The 19,995-nt window shown below is 39.0% G+C and overlaps 2 protein-coding genes across 2 annotated transcripts; one reads left to right on the top strand and one right to left on the bottom strand.

The window, feature by feature from the left end:
* The first annotated feature begins 1,207 nt into the window (after window positions 1-1,207).
* Window positions 1,208-17,381, top strand: LOC145443096 (uncharacterized). The gene is made up of 9 exons (XM_080321100.1): window positions 1,208-2,260; window positions 3,193-3,275; window positions 3,378-3,495; window positions 4,315-4,415; window positions 6,620-6,669; window positions 7,721-7,830; window positions 9,877-9,935; window positions 14,621-16,604; window positions 17,052-17,381. The coding sequence occupies exons 1-8, from the start codon at window positions 2,209-2,211 to the stop codon at window positions 14,837-14,839; spliced, it is 792 nt and encodes a 263-aa protein (XP_080177226.1). The 5' UTR covers window positions 1,208-2,208; the 3' UTR covers window positions 14,840-16,604; window positions 17,052-17,381.
* LOC145443083 (polycomb group RING finger protein 6-like) lies at window positions 17,373-19,588 on the bottom strand. Its single transcript, XM_080321078.1, has 2 exons — window positions 18,966-19,588; window positions 17,373-17,926 (listed from the first exon to the last, which is right to left on the bottom strand). The coding sequence occupies exons 1-2, from the start codon at window positions 19,571-19,573 to the stop codon at window positions 17,389-17,391; spliced, it is 1,146 nt and encodes a 381-aa protein (XP_080177204.1). The 5' UTR covers window positions 19,574-19,588; the 3' UTR covers window positions 17,373-17,388.
* Between the last annotated feature and the right edge of the window lie 407 nt (window positions 19,589-19,995).

Below are 19,995 nucleotides of genomic sequence, written 5' to 3' on the forward strand. Positions count from 1 at the left end.
AGCTAGAACTGCAAAGTGAATAACGTACCAAGCTTGCTCTCATTTTGATTGACTGACTCGATTCAATTTCCAAGTTTCCGGGAACTCGGTAATTATAATGTAATCTGGAAAAACTACATAGCTGTAATGATTGAATAGTATATTCATATTGAAGTGAACCCGAATATTTTCGGCTGACACTCGTCAGGGGTCATCGTCAGCAACTAGAAGTGAATCAATTGGAAAGAGCATTTTATATCAACAATCGTATCACAAAACATGACGTCACCAGCATGAAATTTCGAATGTATATTGAAGTTCTGTACCTCCAATAAGCTCTTCGTAGCTATAATACATAATTTGAAGAGCTTCTTGGAGGTACAGAACTTCAATATACAATTGAATGGTATATTCCTATTGAAATGAACCCGAATATTTTCGGCTGACACTCGTCAGGGGTAATCGTCAGCAACTAGTAGGGAATTGGAAAGAACATTGTATATCAACAATTTGAAAAAATCTGTAGATGTAATTCTAATCTGATGTAGAAAGCATACCTACTGTGACTTGGTATAGGCGACAATGCGGTGTGAACGGAACCACGCAACCCCGTATCTGAATTATATTCAGCGATACTTTCGTTAAAACATATTTGCCACTCCATATCTACTGTGCGCGAAGCGCAACGAAAATTCTGGGTATTACATGACTTTTGTGAAAATTAAATGTTGGTACTACGTGAAAACAGCCCCGAAATTCCTTACGCTATATTCCTTATTGGGGGATTAAACTACTTCTATTTCACAAACTAAAAATAGCGAAAAGTAAGTAGTTCACAAAATATAACGAAGTAGAAGTAGAAGTAGCGGAAAAAGATCTACTTGAGTAAGTACCAGAAGTAGTGGAAAACTACCTGAGTACTTCGAAAAAGTAGAAGTACTTCGTTACTGACCACCTCTGATTTTGTGATACTATTGTTGATATAGCCTACATATAATATACACAATGTTCTTTCCAATTTCGCTAGTAGTTGCTGACGAGTGTCAGCCGAAAATATTCGGATTAATTTCAATATATTATTCAATTCTACATTGAAGTTCAATATCTCCAACAAGCAGTACAAGCTCGTCAAATGAACCCAATTTAACTCAACTTAATCTGGAAACGATTGCCGGGAATTCCCCAGGTGGTGCCGGCGGTGCAGTGCAAACAATGCTTGTGAGTGAGGACTGGTGGTCGTCTGTCAAAGTGAACCTGTAAAATTGCAAAAAGAAGCATTGTCACCATTTCTCTAGGAAATTACCAATCGCAGCTTGAAGGTTATAACTGCTGCAGGCGAGACGATGCATAAAGAGGGTGTGCAGCACATCAGGAGACACGCCCCTAACTCGAGTAGTTCCTCTTTTCCACCAACACCTCGGCTCATTCCCAGACTGTATTATCGTGTTCAATAATACCAACCTTTTGCAGCCGAAGGTTGTATATTATACCGGTAAATACCATTGCAATCGCACGGAGTTGATGCTAAGTGTTTTCATAAAGCCAACTAGAGATAGCATCGCCTGTTAGGCGGAGTGCCTAGCGGTTTAGCAGCAAAGGCAACTTTAGGGGGACATATGTATTTGGATAGTATGTCAATATGAATAATGACTATGACCATTATTCTCTCTTAACTCATATGAGTATCCTATTTTGCACTTAGCGTCCGTCTTATTGGTTAATCGTAACTTAATAATCGTCAGACGTCAGATTATATATATTTTCATCGGACAGCATACACAATGTACAGCAGGATAAGACACAATGCACAGACAGATAGGAGGATGTAATGAAGAGATAGAGGATGCCTAAGCGACCAGTAATGGTCTCTTAATCTGCCATCCACCTCGGCCTTTAGTGCCCGATATCAATTGTTTGATGTCTTATTTATTTATGTAAATCATTAATAGACCATCTCCTTCAAACTATTTATTCAGCGCTGCTGGCTGCTGCTATGATCATTTTAAAAAATATTGTGATTCCTATTTGATAATGAATGAACTATTGATGTATACAAAGAATATTATACTGTTATCCATCTGCCGAAATTGGCAAGGAACGATTATCGATACAGTTTTTGCAATAATTTTGTACTATGTTAGGCTAGTTAATGAATGTTTTGTTTGCCTTTGCAGTTCTGGAGAAAATTGATATTATAGACATTGCTGATATATCGTTTCATCGAGGAAAATGCCTCTTGAAAAGGTTCCAAGCCAACCAGAATCTGACACCATTCCTGGAAGTGAGATATATCAAGCGTTTTGGTACCTCCTAATAGTCTAATTTACAGAATGATGATGGAAGCAAAGATCTCGAATTTAATGTGTTGCTTTGGCTACTGTATATAGTCTAGTAGCTGTGACTCTCAGACCTGTACAAACTACCAATGCAGTTAGTTGACTACTGTTTCTTTGAATAGTTCTAGTTCTAATTGCGGATTTTGGAAAGTGATTAGTTCTATAGTTGCAGTGACGTATTTTGAAAATAATTCAGTTGTAAAACAACTTGAAGACACGTGTTATCATCGCACATGAATTGCGATTCCAGTGCTCTGGGTTTTTGGGTCGAAATCCCACCCATTTCAAACATGAAAGCCCGTCCTTTTGAAATTACGATTCTATCTCAAATGTTTTTGCAATTCATTAATTCGTTTTACCAGTTATTAGTTAGTTGTGTATTTTTAAAGGTCGTTAGTTCTAGTTCTGCGTTTTGAAAAGTGACTAGTTTTGGTTGTGCATTTTGAAAATCAAGTTGATTGAACAAGTCTGGTTGCTGTACCAAGGTCAAGGTCTGCATGTTCCTAACAAACTGACAGTGAATATTTTGTCTTCATTTTATAGATATATTACATCAATGCAGTATGGACCACTGTGGTCAGTCAGAAAATAGGCCACCCACCATGTGTAATTTGACGTGTTACTTTTAACAGTGACGAATGAGTTTTGATCACCCTCTCACCTGCTCTGCCATCCTCATGTATTTGAAATCTTCTTGAACTCATTACATTAATTTTGCACCCAGAGATATTTTCTTACCCGTTTAATTTGCATGTAACATACGCAAATTGCTTGTCATAATTTTGGCGACCAGATATTATAGTTTCTAAATATCCTGTGCTTTTATCGTAAGCTAATCCCTGATACCATCATTTACGGGTGTAGCATCAATTCACAGATATCATGATCTTCAACCATCCAGATGATAAGAATGCTTGGATAAAAATTGCGCCAGAATCTTTAGATGATCCCACCGATCAGGTAAGCAACAGTTTAGCTGAAATATGTTTCACTTCGTATTATTTCCACCAACTTCAATTCGACAATTATATTCTCAATCAATTTTTTTTCACAATTTATTAGGACCAGAAGCCGTACATCAATTTGGAAAATTGGATCAAACAGCAATTCGCTGGTGCAGAGAGATTGCTAAAAAACCTCAAATTTATAAAAAGGTGTCTGGTTGGTCGCTCTGAATACGGTGAGTCTTCATAACAGTAGGCCTATTTGTTGTGTCAACAAATGTGTGCCAGTACTAGGCAACTAATATCTTGAAATACAAAGTACTTATATAGAAATACACGGTAAATAGGCTAGTTATTTTGTGTTGGTCACTTCAATTTAAAAAACTAGCCCCCTCTACTTTTTGACAATACTTATTTGGATAATTTTCAGACTTCTCACTTTCAACACATTTGAAATTGGTATTTCTATGTTTAATTGAAACGAAACTTACGGTATTACTTGTAGTCTACTAGAGTAGAAATGCTGACTATTTTGACCTCCTTTATTGTCTTGACAGTGCTGTCAATGATTAGGGCCTAATTTGATTATTATCCGAACTTTGGCCAATAGACAAGTGTGCGGTACAACTTCTTTGCCCTACACATCTATGTCATATTTATTAACCTTCCAGTACCTTTCTCCACCAACATCATGATTGTTCTGAGATATCTGAAGTAATACCCAGGGCTCGGCGGCCTCAGTGGGACATTTTTGATAACTTACTAGTTGGAGTTGCACTTTTCAAATCGCAAGAGTGTGAGGCAGGGCAAATTTACATTGGCGTGAGTCGTGAGCAAGATTTTCAAACCCCTAATTGTATAGTAACATCCAAGCGGATTCATAATTGCAATTCAGTTTCACAAAAGTCATATTTGCAAATTTGAAATGTCATAGTCATAGTAGGCCCAGCGATTTTAATATTGCGAGAAATTTATACAACCCCACTTGATAGCACATATGTACACTTGTACAGTGTACACACGTAGCGATGCAAAAGTTCTAAATTGTATTTCAGAAGCTGAAGAAGTCAGCGTGCAGAAATTTGTCTGGTTGACAAGATGCTTTGGTCCATTTTCTAGAACTCCAGAAGGGAATTCCTGTTTCTTTCTCAAGCAGGTGAGGACGACTCTATGTATGAATCCCACTTATAATGTGATGTGAAAGAGTTTTTTTTTGCTAAATAGGCGGTATTTTTGTGGATAGCCATCATCAATCCGCTTCCACTTCCTGTGATTTTATAATGACATCACATCGTGATTAAATGAATAAAAGTTATGAGGAATGTGTTACTGGCACATGCTGTTCTCATGCACATATCTGTGCGTTAGGATTGTTCAAAAATAACTATTTTGTCAGGTTACGGTTTGTTAGGTTGCCTAAAAAAACGCTTCATAGTTCACACCAAAATTGTCTCGACCACAACTAGTAGATGTGAACGCACAAGAGTTCGAAACTTTTGAAGTTAATGTAAAAAACTTGAAAAAATTTTTTGCGCACTTCCAACTGATAGAAGCAAAGTTATTACAGTTGAAAATTTTGGATTTGCAAAAATAGCCTGGACGGCGGGTGATCCCAGAATTATGAAGGAAAAGCTCAGAAAACTTCGCTTTTACGAGTTGGAATTGTGTCGATTTTGTTTTCCGTCGATTTTGTAGACAACTCAGCAATTTTATGGGGTTGACAGTAGCATTTGATTTTTTATTTCTTCGTAATAATTTATGTAAAACTACTATGGAATATGGATAACACAAGACTATGATTCCTCAACAGGTTACAACAACAGAGATTCATTCCGTTGGATGCATATGCATTGTAATACGATTTAACAGTTATTCTATGGCAAGAGCTATTGACTCCTGATGGAATGGCAATGTGGTACGGTATTTATGGAGAGTGAAAAATCGAATCTCATTATCATGAATAATTCCAATACAATTTTTTTTTAAATATTGGAGCCAACTGATTAGTGTCTGATTTCAAGTCTTTGTAGATTACCATGCTAGAAGTAGGGCTGAGTAAAATCGTGTTCCACTCCTCACGACCTCAAACCAGTATGAAGGACTTCCGAAGTTTCCGAAGCACCTTTATTAGAACCAAAAAGAAAAGAATGTCAGTTACACACAGAACAATTTGGTGTTTCTATGCTTGGATCAATGCTTATCGGAAATCTCATTTCCACGAACATACACGCTGTGCAGCCCTGTGCTGCAATAAGCTACATATTTTTGAATTTGGGGCCCGACCCATCTAGGTTTCATGTTCAATTTTCGATCTTTAATTCTTATCCAATCAATATGTCACAAGGTTGCGATACAATGAAAAGATAGGAAGGTGGTGAAACGACTTGGTGTAGTCTTTAAATCAGACACCCACCTTGGGCTAGGCGAAGTAATGAGGAGCCATGCACAATGAATGAAAAGCACTAGATCTAGAAGATAACATAGAAAGGCAAAACGACAAAACGAGGTGGCGAGATCGATACATCAGATCGTGGTCCAGTAATCACAAGATCTGGCTAGTATAGTATTTTTTCAATCGAGCCTGATTGCATTTCGATTTGAATGTTGACATGCTCGTCGACTGTCAGATAGACAGAGAGATATTGTTCCACACTACAGATGGAGCAATGATCATTTAGGTTGACCATAATATAGTTCGACAACGAGGATGCGTACGTTTGTTGTACCTATGCCGACAAGATAGCGTAATGGTGAAGCGTCCGGCTTCTTGATCGGTAGGTTGTGGGTTCGATCCCCGGCCGGGTCAGACCAAAGACCTGATTAGTAACACTGGCATCCATGACTTCCCTGCTTGGCGCTCATGCATTACTGGGATGGCATGGAGGGGTGGTGCAAGACTTAGAAAGCCGTAAAAAGCTATATCTGTACCTTGCTTGTCCAGCGGCATATGCACATCATGCACTCATGGTATGCATATGCACTGATCGTGTGTGTGTGTATCATGAGTCGGTGTATATGCCGCAAAAACATCAAGGACAAAAATAAACAATGTCCTTTCCTTTTCCTATGCCCTGTTGATTCGTAGGCAAAGAAGTCATTGAAATATTAGGGGCGATGACATCAGTGGAACTGATACATAAACTTGGCAATTTCTAAGCTCTGCATATCTTTCATGACTCAAGTAGTGGGAAGGATGTATGATTTGGGTATTTAAAAAAATCATCTCAATTTCTGCTCGATTTGGATTTCAATCACTGTCACATTCTAGCCGTAGCAATAAGGAGAATGCATTCGAAATGGGGTTCGCGCCGCATTGTGAAGTTTTTCAGTAACTGTGAATTTTAAATATTGTCGTTGCAGGTTGACAAACTCACATCCTACACACTGAAAGCGCACACAACTCTTATCAGGTGAGAACCTTGCTCTAAAAGAGTTTATATCTTATCCACATTCTTAAGTTTATAATAATCATAATTGTTGTAAAGAAGTTAACAAGTGTTTCCAAATGCTGGGGATTCTCAACATCCCAACAAATGTCATTTAGTTCTCTAATCATTCTATATGCATTACACCAGAGGTCGCCAACTCAAAACGGGTCGCGGGCCAACTCTGATTTCTTATTAAGAAAGGAGCTCACAGTATGGAATTCTTTCTAGGGATGTAGTAAAAATACTTTTCGGAAGATCACAAGGCACCCAACTACTGACAGTGTGTCTGAAAATTGGTATCTCCATATGGAAAAGTTGCAGCAAACATGAACTCTGTTCAGTCATCTTGATATATTTCCTGATCATCTTGGTGATTAGAGTGAAATGCATGGGAAATGGTTCCACCAAGATGCCGAAACAACAAAAGAAAGATATCAGGGTAGATGAGATGAACAATTGAACATATTATGGCAGACTATTGCTGAAACCTTTGGAGACACTGCACTTGATTGCTTACAAACAAAAACCGCACAAGAAACTTTTCTGTTTCAAGATAAATTATTAATATTATATTCCAACTGTTTATTTTGAATTTACAATAGGTAGTTGACATAAAACTTATTGTATTCATACAATGTTATTTGAGTACTTAGGTAGAAACTCAAACATGTGATGTGAGTTTATTTATGTACATGATATCTGTGAAAGTCCCCAATTATGGTAAATGTAATACCCCTAAATATAATAATGTAGCTGTATTTTGATTTGAAACAGTCTTCAGTGTGTAAAATAACAGGTCAATTGAATTTCTGAAGTTCATGTAATTTCTGAGCCGTTTTTTTATCCAGCCCATACAGCCAGAATATGAGATTTTAGTCTAAATACCCCCATAGGTTATCTCCAAATCCAAAGTTAATTTGAAAAACCCAAATCATATTCGAAATCAGTGGTCTGCCTAAAATATATATTGACCAGTGTTATGCATACCTGCGATTTTCATCATGTACTAGTATTGATATTTTGATTGATTTAGTCCTTTTGCGGGAATAATGACGATGGAAGAAGCAGAGGAGAGACTGAAAAAAGACACTGTTGAAACGGAGTCGTATCTCGTCAGATTTAGCGAAAGTCTTGCTGATAAAGGTGACCTACTTCACTTTTTGTGTCTGTGAATGATCAGATCAAGTATAGAAATCGTTAAGCAGAATTACTTGCTTCAGAAAAACGTTTAGTCGTAGAATAGTGGTGCGTCGATGTTTCACTGCATAAACCAACAACCATTTTCTCTCCCAAACTCTTTAAACCCGTTAAATAAAATGAATTGGATAAGGTGTTTTTCACACACTTGTTATATGCGTTGCATTAGATCAGTGGTTCTCAATCTTTTTTTTTGCGGGCCCCTTTTGTAGCGCCACGACCCCTCCAGTTTTCGTGCAAAATTAGCTCAATTATCGTGCAACCGTCATCTGTCTCGTGCAAATATTGACTGTAGGCTAGTGTTAAACAGCCACAAAATGACTTTTCTTGAAAATAACATCACACTATATGTAGAAATTGGGTAGACTTTTATTATTTAGAAACAAATTTTGCAGCATTATTTATTGTCTTGAAAATCCTCGTCTTCGATTGGATATGAACGAGTGCCGAAAATCTATTTCCACATAGATATATTGACGGCGAATGTAATATCAACGCGTAACGCTTCCGACGAAGGCTTTTGGTGTGTGTGTTTTAACGAAAATGCTTCGCGGACCCCTGGTTGAGAATCACTAGATTAGAGGTTCTCGGATAATAATAATTCCTTTCAAGAATATTAAAAATGCTATATACCAGGGTTGGGCGGACCTGCTTCGTGCGCTTGCCGCATGTCGAAAATCCAAGTTTTAAAACGGCCATCACAATGAAATTTCGGCTATGCGATGCGTCTCCACCTGGGCTGCAAGGTGTTTGAAATCAGGCCGATACGACCTCACAGCAATGCAGACCAGTCCCTTCAACTGCAGATAAGCATTTAAGGAAGATTTCTTAAAATCTAGTTACTTCGTAAATCAGTCTTTGTTGGGTAACTCATGGCAAGGTGTTGATGTTTGGTTTCGCAATGACGTTTCAAGTTACTAGCTTTGTAATTATGGAGCGAATATTGACAGATAAAGCACACTGGCTTACCTCCATTATCACTTAATTCAAACTCCCGCTCTTTCTGTTTTGAAAGTTTTATTTTCCTGTAGGCCTACATACTTTCTTTTCTTGCAATTATCGCTCAACGACATTTTCTTGAAAAATCCTGCAGATATCGTTAGCCTTTACGATACAAATGGAAGAGGTGATTCACTATTGATAGCCCGGAAACGATTGTGACCTGCGCTACTGTAATTAATTGTCAAGTTCATTGTTGAACACAATGATTTATCATTGATTGATGACAGAGGTGGTCAGTAACGAAGTACTTCTACTTTTTCGAAGTACTCAAGTAGTTTTCCTCTACTTCTGGTACTTACTCTAGTAGATCTGATTTTGGCTACTTCTAATTCTTAATATATTGTGATCTACTCACTTACTTTTCGCTATTTTCAGTTTGTCAAGTAGAAGTAGTTTAATCCTCCAATCGGGAAGATAGCCTGAGGAATTTCGGGGCTGTTATCACTAAGCATCAACATTTAATTTTCATAAAATTTGAGTAAAGCCCAGAAATTTCGTCGTGCTTCACCCGCAGTGGGTACGGAGTAACCGGTATGATTTCACGATAGTATCGGTGAATATAATTTAGGTAGCGGGTTGGCGTGGTTCCGTTCACACCGCATTGTCGCCCTTCGCCATATCAAATATTTCATCCCAGTATATAATATTATGGCTCATCATAACGTCAGAAACTGATGTTTCACAATCTAGCATTTACTTATCATATCGTAATCTTAGCAGTCCATGGCGTGTCCTAATCTGGAAAAGTGGTCGTGGACTCTGACTTTTTTTAGTTTTAACGCATGCTGTTAATACGTGATAGAATGCATCAATTTATGATCATGTTTAACCTCTAGCAAAATGGCGAAATGCATGTGCAGTGCAATCAATAAAGAGCCGCAGTATGCCCACCCCTGCCATATACTTTACGATGCCTGATATGAATTGTGTTCAATTATGCTACTGGATGGACGGGAACATCACTCATAACTATGTTGTTTTCCGTATCAGGTGGATTCTCTCTTGCCGTCAAAGCTAATGCGATGGACGTCCATCACTACAACATAGTTGTGAGTATCATTAACTTTATCATCTCATCACCAGCCTTTGTTCGACCTTGCAATTCAACAACTAGCCAGTAAAATTTTAAAACATCTTTGTGAACAGCAGGGCTGTGGAGTCGGAGTCGGTGGAGTCGGAGTCTGGGTAATTTTCGCTTGATGGAGTCGGAGTCGTGAAAACTATGATAGCTGGAGTCGGAGTTGTGGGAAAAATACTGACTGGAGTCGGAGTCGGAGTTTGTGAGAATGACCCTGACTTCGACTCCGACTCCAACTTCTCTATCATGAAAACATTTGCTTTTAAATAATTTTCAATAGAATTTTTATGTACCACCAATCACTGTTATTAATAACCATACAGATCAGGTGCGGCCAGTCCGTGGCACGCAGGCCAAATTTGGCACACGAGAAGGTTAGGTGTGGCCTGTGAGGTAATTCTCGAAATTATTTGTGACAGGTACAATTGCAACGTCAACCAAAATCTTAATAGCATGACTGCGAAATTTGATGATGACTAAAACAACAGTTCTGACGCATTGGCGTAACAGGGGGCCAGCCACATTTATCCCAGAACTTCGTATATGACCATAAAGTAGAATATTTCATGGCAGATTATTTGACTTTAAATTTTTCGCGGTGCTTCGCATAATTCATTGTCACTAGATTTCTTGCATTCAGTATTTGAGCCCCCTTCTGAAAAATATAAATACATATTATTCACAGAATTGAGTCTAACTATATTCGCAATTAGGAGATAACGTGTCGTCCAGCATGCGGCTTCGCTTGTGCGCTCGCAGCGAGATCGTCGACAAAACATTTGCACAAAATGATAGAGGCATGTTCACTGATACCGTCGATTTTGCTATGTCTAAACGTCGAATAATCCTGTCCTTGCCAAATGAGCCCAGTGGTATACAGATGCGACCCCCAATATATGTTAGCAACATATTTATTGATATAATTCAGTCATTATCTTGCAAAAAAATTTCGCGCTTGGCGCGACCAGGGCCTGATTGCGCACTGCACAGTTGCATGACATATTGTTATCAATTTTGGAGCGTATTAATATAAGTCTTGTTTGCAATGTCACCAATTTCGGTTCGCTCCTATCGGACGACTAAAAAAAGGTTATCAACATTCCAGTTGCCCGCGCAATGGTTCGTAAATCTCTTGTGTCCCTTTGGCCGTAAAAGTTGCCCACTCCTGATATAGATAAAATTAGACATTACTTGCAAATTACAACTCAGTTGCACAGGGGAAGAAAATCGCAATATGCGTTTTCGCGATGCAGTCAAAATTGATGCAATTTTTGGAATTAAACCATGATACTGTGACAGAGGAAATGCATCGGCTGGTTTTGTAAAATTGTAAAACTGATGTAAATTTGACCAAACGATGCTTCCCACTTGACAAAATTAAAAATATTTGTAGTGTAGCTTAGCTGTTTGGGTCGAACAAATGATTGAGAAAGACTGCAAGTCACAATCCTTGAATACTTGATTAAGTACATGTAGACTAGACATAGGCTATGGTATTTGACTACTCAACTAAATTCTATTTATGACCAATGTCCATTAGTAGTAATAGTGTGTGTGCTTGTAATCAGTATAGTGTGCAATGACAAAATTAGTTGGTTCAATCTCTTTATTAGTTGCTGACTCATACACAAGACCTACACTTGGATTTTTTATCTACATTTTTATTATACAGGATTGGATATCTGCCATATTTGAATGATTCATACGTTCCAGGATATTAGATAGTCCATGTTATAAAAACTTGAAAAAGGAAGGATATGTAACAAATCTTTCTTTCATGTTAATTGCATAGTGGACAATTCGAGCTGTGCCACAATGAAACAATTTAGCATGCCACCGTTAATAATATGTTTGCATATGTTTAATGATTAAATAGTATATTCATATTGAAATGAACCCGAATATTTTCGGCTGACACTCGTCAGGGGTAATCGTCAGCAACTAGTAGAGAATTGGAAAGAACATTGTATATCAACAATCGTATCACAAAATATTACGTCACCAGCATGAAATTTCGAATGAGAGAACGTTCAATGTACTATTTTTAGGTGATACACGAACTCCTTTTGTTGACAGAGTTTTGGTTGGTGTATTTTGATAAAAGTTGATTCCAAGGCACACAAATGGAATTGTGAACGACCTCGACCTACGATTCGAAATCGGTCGTCTCGATAATTATTCGCACAAATCGGATTATCCAACAGATGTTTGCCGATGGCAGAATTAATGGCCTTTGATCGATCAGCATCAATCTTAAGTGGATGAGTCAAGGGTGAGCTTTTCACATCGCGTGACGCACGTGTTCTGATAAATCTGGGGACATGTTGGTTTATGCGGTCCTGCAGACGTCTTGACGTTCTTCCCACGTAGTCTTTCAATTTTAGGTGTATTATCAAATTCCGAAACCGAACCAAGCGAGATAAATTTGGTTTTGTCATGCAATATTGATTCCATTTTCGAAATGTAGTCAGCTTTGTTCAGAATGACAACACCGGATCCTTTGTCTGGTTTGGTGATGTGAATTTCAGGGTTGGATCGCAATGCTTTGATGGCTAGGAAACACTCTTTGTTCATCAGGAAGTCCACCTTGTCGACCGGGCATCCACAATACGAATGCGCCAAATCTGATAACCGAGCTTTGAGAGCAGGTATACCCTCGTCTGATCACAAAGACAATGTCCCAGTGAGACCTATACTTTCCATGATCGGGTCTGCTCACCATCAGCTGGCAAAATGGCTTATTGACATTTTGGAACCGGTTCGGGAATTGTACGGCACGGAATGTGTTCGCGATTCGTTCACGTTCGCTGGTGAAATACGAAACCTGGATTTGCCGAATCCAGACGTGTTTCTGAGCTCATTTGATATCTCTAGTCTTTTTACGAACGTTCCGCTGCATGAGACTATTGATATTTGTGGCAACGCGCTGTACGGTGGTAAGTTACCGCCACCATCAATCCCGCGTAACGTCTTTGTTGAACTTTTACAAGCGGCAACTTGCTGCGTGGAATTTAGCTTTAACGAGGTCATGTTTCGCCAAATAGACGGCTTAGCCATGGGTAGTCCCCTGGGACCTATTTTGGCCAACATTTTCGTAGGGTATTACGAGGGCGAGCTTCTGTCCCAGCGTGAGTCCGCCAAACCACTATTGTACCGCCGGCCGATACGTAGATGATACATTTGTCATTTTCAGGAATGAATCGGAGTGTGACCAATTTCTCATTCGCTTAAACTCGCTTCACCCGGCCTTGCAATTCACAATAGAAAAAGAACGCAATAACTCGTTATCATTTCTGGACGTATTAGTTGAAAAGCGCAATACCAACAAATTTGAAACGTCTGTTTTCAGGAAACCGACATTCACAGGCCAATACCTCCGCTGGAATTCATTTAGTCCTCGGCGCAGAAAAATTAACCTCATAGGCACACTCGTGCATAGAGCGTTGATGATATGTTCGGGTAACAAACTGAGTTTAGAACTTGACTACATCCGAAAAATCTTACTTGATAACGGTTACCCTGAACACGTCATCAGCCGCGGCATGGAGAGGAAATTAACGCAATTCAACGCAGAAAAACGAGCAGAGCCCACCGCACGAACAATGAAAGATGTTTATATCCATCTACCTTGGATTGGCCCCATTTCCACCTGCTTTAAAAAACAATTGATTTCTGCTGTCGGTAAATGTTACGATACAGTCAAAACCAATGTGATTTTTACAACAACACAACTGCTCCCTTCAACACGCAAAGACGTGCTTCCTGCACTTCAACAAAGTAATGTAGTGTACGAATATAGGTGCCACTGTGATTGTGGCTACGTGGGAAGAACGTCAAGACGTCTGCAGGACCGCATAAACCAACATGTCCCCAGATTTATCAGAACACGTGCGTCACGCGATGTGAAAAGCTCACCCTTGACTCATCCACTTAAGATTGATGCTGATCGATCAAAGGCCATTAATTCTGCCATCGGCAAACATCTGTTGGATAATCCGATTTGTGCGAATAATTATCGAGACGACCGATTTCGAATCGTAGGTCGAGGTCGTTCACAATTCCATTTGTGTGCCTTGGAATCAACTTTTATCAAAATACACCAACCAAAACTCTGTCAACAAAAGGAGTTCGTGTATCACCTAAAAATAGTACATTGAACGTTCTCTCATTCGAAATTTCATGCTGGTGACGTCATATTTTGTGATACGATTGTTGATATACAATGTTCTTTCCAATTCTCTACTAGTTGCTGACGATTACCCCTGACGAGTGTCAGCCGAAAATATTCGGGTTCATTTCAATATGAATATACTATTTAATTGTATATTGAAGTTCTGTACCTCCAAGAAGCTCTTCAAATATGTTTAATGGTAGTATGATAGTCATTCAACCGACAATGTGGCATATAATTTTCGAAGTAAGCTGGTAATAATGCTGGAGTCGGAACGTTTAAAGACCCAGGAGTCGGAGTCGGTGTATTGAAAATGTTTGGAGTCGGAGCCGGAGTCGGTGGTAAAATTTACCGGCTCCACAGCCCTGGTGAACAGCCCTGCGACTGATATCGATTTACATCTGCACTTGAAATCGTAGTGAGCAGCCTTTAGAATTGCTAGCTAACAACCCTTGCCCGCATGCTAATCGTTGAAATTTTTCAAGGGTGAGCCGGAAAGATTCATGGAAGATCCAAGATATTTCAATGCGCGCTTGAAGCTTGTCCACCACAACAGCCCGCTTCTCAACGAGGATGAAGACCGATATCGTGACATCGTACATTTCATGAAAGAGCGTTTAAAGGAGGAAATTGAGGATGGAGTATACTGCACTGATATCTGTCCAGACCTGCCCAACAACAGTCTGTTCCGGGGTTACAGGTGACCTCTCACAATCCGCATCTCACTGGTATTCTGGGCTGAAGTTCAGGGAAATGCGGTCAGGATATTTCTTGTACACAAGCTGGTCAATCCTAGGTTGATTTGAGTACCCAAATCTGTATCGAGTAATAATTGTAATGATTTGAGTCGGGTAGTTAGAGATGACTCTTTCAAGTACCGAAATGATAAGATCCTTGCCAATAAGATTGTATTATTAACGAGAATTATAGTATTAATACTATTACCCACTGTGTAAACCACGATTGGTCGTATAGCAGCACGTTAGTGGTAATGATAGGGGAGAGGAGGCCAAGATGGGACACTTTTCTGATATTTCAACGCCACTCGAAGAGTAATGCCTTCTGAGGATTAATTTTGTATCAATGGAAAAAAGTCTGTGATCTGTACTATTTATGACTATGTCTTGAGTTATATTGAACAACATACTTATGTATTTCTTGGCCCTCAAAAATCCTTGCTCAAATGTGTTAACTTACCCCCAGGTGAGGGTAAGATGAGACACACTGTGTTCAACATGAGACGCCAAGCAATTCTTTCTCATTACACCACCAATTCATCCCAAATGATGAATCAACTAGCAACATCATGAATATAATATAATAATCATGAAATAATTCACTTTTAAAAAGAATTTTTACATCATATACAAATTTGAATGTAATCGAAAACCAATTATCCATGGGATACAGCAACAATAGTTTCCTTATTATTTTGTCTTGTAATGAACAGTAATGAACCGAGCGAGATAGTGTAATGGTTATGCGTCCGGCTTCTCGAGCGGTAGGTCGTGGGTTCGATCCCCGGCCGGGTCATACCAAAGACTCAAAAATTGGTATCCGCAGCTATCCTGCTAGGCGCTCAGCAATCACGGATAGCATGGAGGAGAAAAAAAACCGGGGGCGCAGACTAGATGACCTCATGGGGCCGTATCGCAACTCCGTCGTCAAAGCATCTCTATGGTGCAGGCGAAAAAGAATATCATATCTCTCTCTCTCTCTCTCAGTAAATTTTGAATATTGTGAGGTGTTCAATGGAAAAGCCCTTATATACCCATGTTTCAACTTACCCCCATGACTTTGTCTCATCTTACCCCCACACCTGAATTATTGTATAAACTTCAATAAAAAATTTCCCGTCTATTACTTTTCAGAGGTAAGTGCATGATTACACTAGTATTGATATTGATACTAATATGATTACACTAAATAGTGCTAATATTGCACTCTACCAGCTCCAGTAAGGTTGTTTTATAATATGAAATACTATCGTAGAACTTTATGCCCTTACAAACATAAATTCACGTAACTTACACAGACTATGAAAATGTACTTTTTGGCATTTTTCTGCCCAACCTCAAATCTGTTCGCTTTGTTGATATGGTAGGACTATAGAATGACATTATGGGAACAACATAGTTGAAGAAATCTGCCCATCAGAAAATTTTTTAAAGAAATAATTGCATGTCTCATCTTGGCCTCCTCTCCCCTATATCTGTGAAGTGATCAACCCACAACATTGGCACACAGTGCGATGATATAGGATGGTCAAAAAATACCAAATAATCTATAATCTGATGTAGAACGGGTCAACTGGAATTATATTCTTTGTGGTGGGCACATACTTTATTTTTCCATATCATTCATGCAGCCGTGACATCATATCCAGTGATACTCGAATATAAGCCTAATACTCAATTCAGTATCAAATCACTCAGATATTTGACTTCGCCCAGCCCTAGTCGGTGTCCGGTCAATACCGAGAAAACCATTACCGAGAATGCCATTACCGAGAATGGACACACCGAGAATGGACATTACCGAGAATGGACACCACAGAGAATGGACATTACCGAGAATGGACACCACCGAGAATGGACATTACCGAGAATGCAATATATGCAATGCAGGCATGTTATGCATATGCACAGGTCGTGTGAGTGCATCACGGCGTTGCCACATTCAGTAGCGATGCTCAGGTATAAATTTCTCGACAACGTCAGTCCCAGTTAGATATATTCTTGACATTGGCCATTCTCGGTAATGTCCATTCTCGGTGGTGTCCATTCTCGGTAATGACCATTCTCGGTAATGTCCATTCTCGGTAATGTCCATTCTCGGTAATAGCGTTCTCGGTAATGTCCATTCTCGGTAATGGTTTTCTCGGTATTGGTATAGAACCGCCCTAGTCATTCCAAGCAAAGCATTTGTCGATCACCAGCTTGTTTTTTAACCACTTTATGCCACATCTACACATGTTCCCTTGTTGCAAGTTTCCCCTTTTTATTCTGACCGAGTACCACGGCATCAGATATTTTTTCTTGTTACTTACTACACTATACATTTTTCTTGTCCTTGATCCACGCGATCAATGTTTTTTGCCCGAGATGTTGCTCGTTTGTATTCTTCAAAATCATAAAATGTACTGCCTTTATTTCGATTCACGAGTACACACAATATACAAGCCATTGCCAATTCTATGTTTGAAGAAGCTCTTTCCAATTTTAAATATACTCGGTGTTATCGAAAGACTGATTTATTCTGGCAGCGGGCGGATATCATATTGCAATACGAACCAACCGTTTCTTCGGTCAAAATCAAGTCCGTGTTTCTCGATAGCCTCGAGGGATAAAATTGGTGGTAAGGTCGCGCCTCCGCTTTTAATATCGCAGAACACCATCGGCTCACCGTCTGCGTCCAAATTTTGCAGTTTTTGTAGAACAAATTGCGACACGTGCGCTACTGTAGCTCTAGAAGAGACTCTCACGAATTTATCAGGGATTTGATCGGCCATCAAGGTACAGTTCTTGAGTCCGACCCACTCCAAGACAAATTGAATCGGTTTATAATACGACTCCGGCCTGGGCGGTATGTGAGGCGGGTTGTTGCCGTGCAATTTGTAGAAGTTCTCTTCCGCAGATTTTTCCACGTCATGTAATCCGGGTAGTAACTTGTCGACGATGTCCTGCAGCACGTTATCTGGTTTCACGAATGATAACGGAGAGGATTCGTGAACGAGACGATCGCACGCCGGGCATTTGCGGTTGGTGTAGAAATGACGGACAATGCAGCTCCTAAAATGAGATCATGAAAATTTATCTTCAGTACTGACATGACTGTACCTGATAATTTTAGTTTTCTAATTGGACTAGTTCAATCTGGCTGCAAGTAATCTAATTTGATTCTAATTTGTGACATTTTTCTATGCTCTAATTTTATTTCTAATCGAATTTTAGTCTTCCTGAAGATGCATTCTGATTTGATTTGCACCGAACTTGACTTCCGTTGTATTTTTCTATGATATTTCATTGAATTTCCAACTTGTTGTGAGTTCAGTAATTCTAATCCAATTTTGAAAAACTTTGTAGCTATAACTCTGATATAATCTAATTTTGAAAAGCTGGAAATTATCTCGTTGTCCAACTCTCCTCTGACTATGACTATAGCCTGCACACTGACTGTTAGATTTTTCATTGTTGGTACTGCAGCACAAGTAGAAGAAATTTCTACTGAAGTAGGCCTAGCCATTTCCATGTAGGCCCAAGTACAAAAGTAAATGTTCTTGGCCCAGTAGAATTTGAAAAGTCAGTTTATAAATAAATTCAGCATTTTCGAACTCCAACAAGTTATGTAGAATGCTGTTTTAAGGAATCTTATAGTGCAACTTTTCTCCATTTTTTTCATGCAACTTTTTCGATTTTTCATGAAAGTTTTTTCAATTTTTCATGCGACTAACTTTTTACTGGAAATATTTGGCGCTATATGTGAATAGATCGCTTGATTAAGGCAGTGTCGTTTAAATTTGACGTCCTTTCTGATTTGACATACATTCAGGCTAGACCACCGAAAATTATATTTTCACTGGGTCTATTTTTTCAGGCTATTGATTCTACGTTGAAGTCGTTAACATCGAGTTTTGTTACAGGGCCTTGGATAGGCTACGGAACAATTCGAGCATCTCATACCCTAATAATTGCAAGGATCTTGTCCATAAATGCAACTTTTGTGAAAATTAAATGCAGCTTTTTACTGCAACTTTTGTGAAAAATAAATGCAACTTTCCGCGGATTTCACTGCAACAAAAACTTGCCCTAGTAATTAGCTAAAACGAACCTGCAGAACGAGTGCAAACATTCAGTGATGGTCGAGGCATTAATCAAATATCCGCAGCAGAGTTTACAGCAAATATTATCGTTGATATCTCGAAGCTTCACTTTCACGCATTCTTCGGTTTTGGACTTTTTGCTCCTGGTCACCTTTTTCAGCTTCTTGAATCTGATGCGATATCGGGAATTCTGCGCCGACGCTTTCTTGAGTTTCTGGTATCCCAATTGCGGCGCCAGATCTTCGAGGTAACAACAAAATCGCGCGTAGTCCATGCTTATTATCATGCTCGGCTTTTTGCGTGTGATATACGCACGGTAGGCGACAAATATCTGGCTGGTGGACAGTGAATTTTCGTCCTTTGCCGTGTGGCGACTCAGGAAATCAGACAGTCCGTAGAAAGGTTCGTTAGCATTGGTGGATGTCATCTTAAATGCCGGTTTCTGAGTACAAATGTACAACTGAAGGTTATGCAAAGATTCGATACTAATTTGTAAACTTAAGTCTGACGACACTAGTTTGACGAAAATAAAACCAGATATCAAGTTCACAGACAGCAATACTATATGATGTGGGCACACTCTTAAAACTATAGGTATTTCTAATTGTCTAATCATGGAGCGAAATGCCAGTAATTTAATTTGTTAAATTTTTTTATGCTCTAATTCAATTCTAATCAAATTTCTGGTTTCCTGAATTACTGTATAGCGTAAAACGATCCAAGCTTGGTTGGTGCGCAGACAGACATCTTCTATCCTCATCTCATGCATTACATGCTTATTGTTATGCAATGGATTTGATTTTTGTTGTTTCTTTCTATTTCGGAATTTCATTCAATTTAACAATTTTTTCAAATCCAGTTATTTCATTTCTGATCTAATTTGGGAAGGCAGATCATTCAAATGAATGAGTGGTTGAATGATCCCTTCTATATATCTCTTCATTGCACAGCACAGCTACCTTGCGGCATTTCAACACGATAAAGATATGAATAAGCAAGCGTGTGTATATCGAAAGTCCAGCAATATATCTTTGTCCT

The sequence above is a fragment of the Botryllus schlosseri genome, chromosome 7, assembly GCF_051294905.1.
Source record: "Botryllus schlosseri isolate E-star chromosome 7, Bs_hap1, whole genome shotgun sequence".
Lineage (NCBI taxonomy): Eukaryota > Metazoa > Chordata > Ascidiacea > Stolidobranchia > Styelidae > Botryllus > Botryllus schlosseri.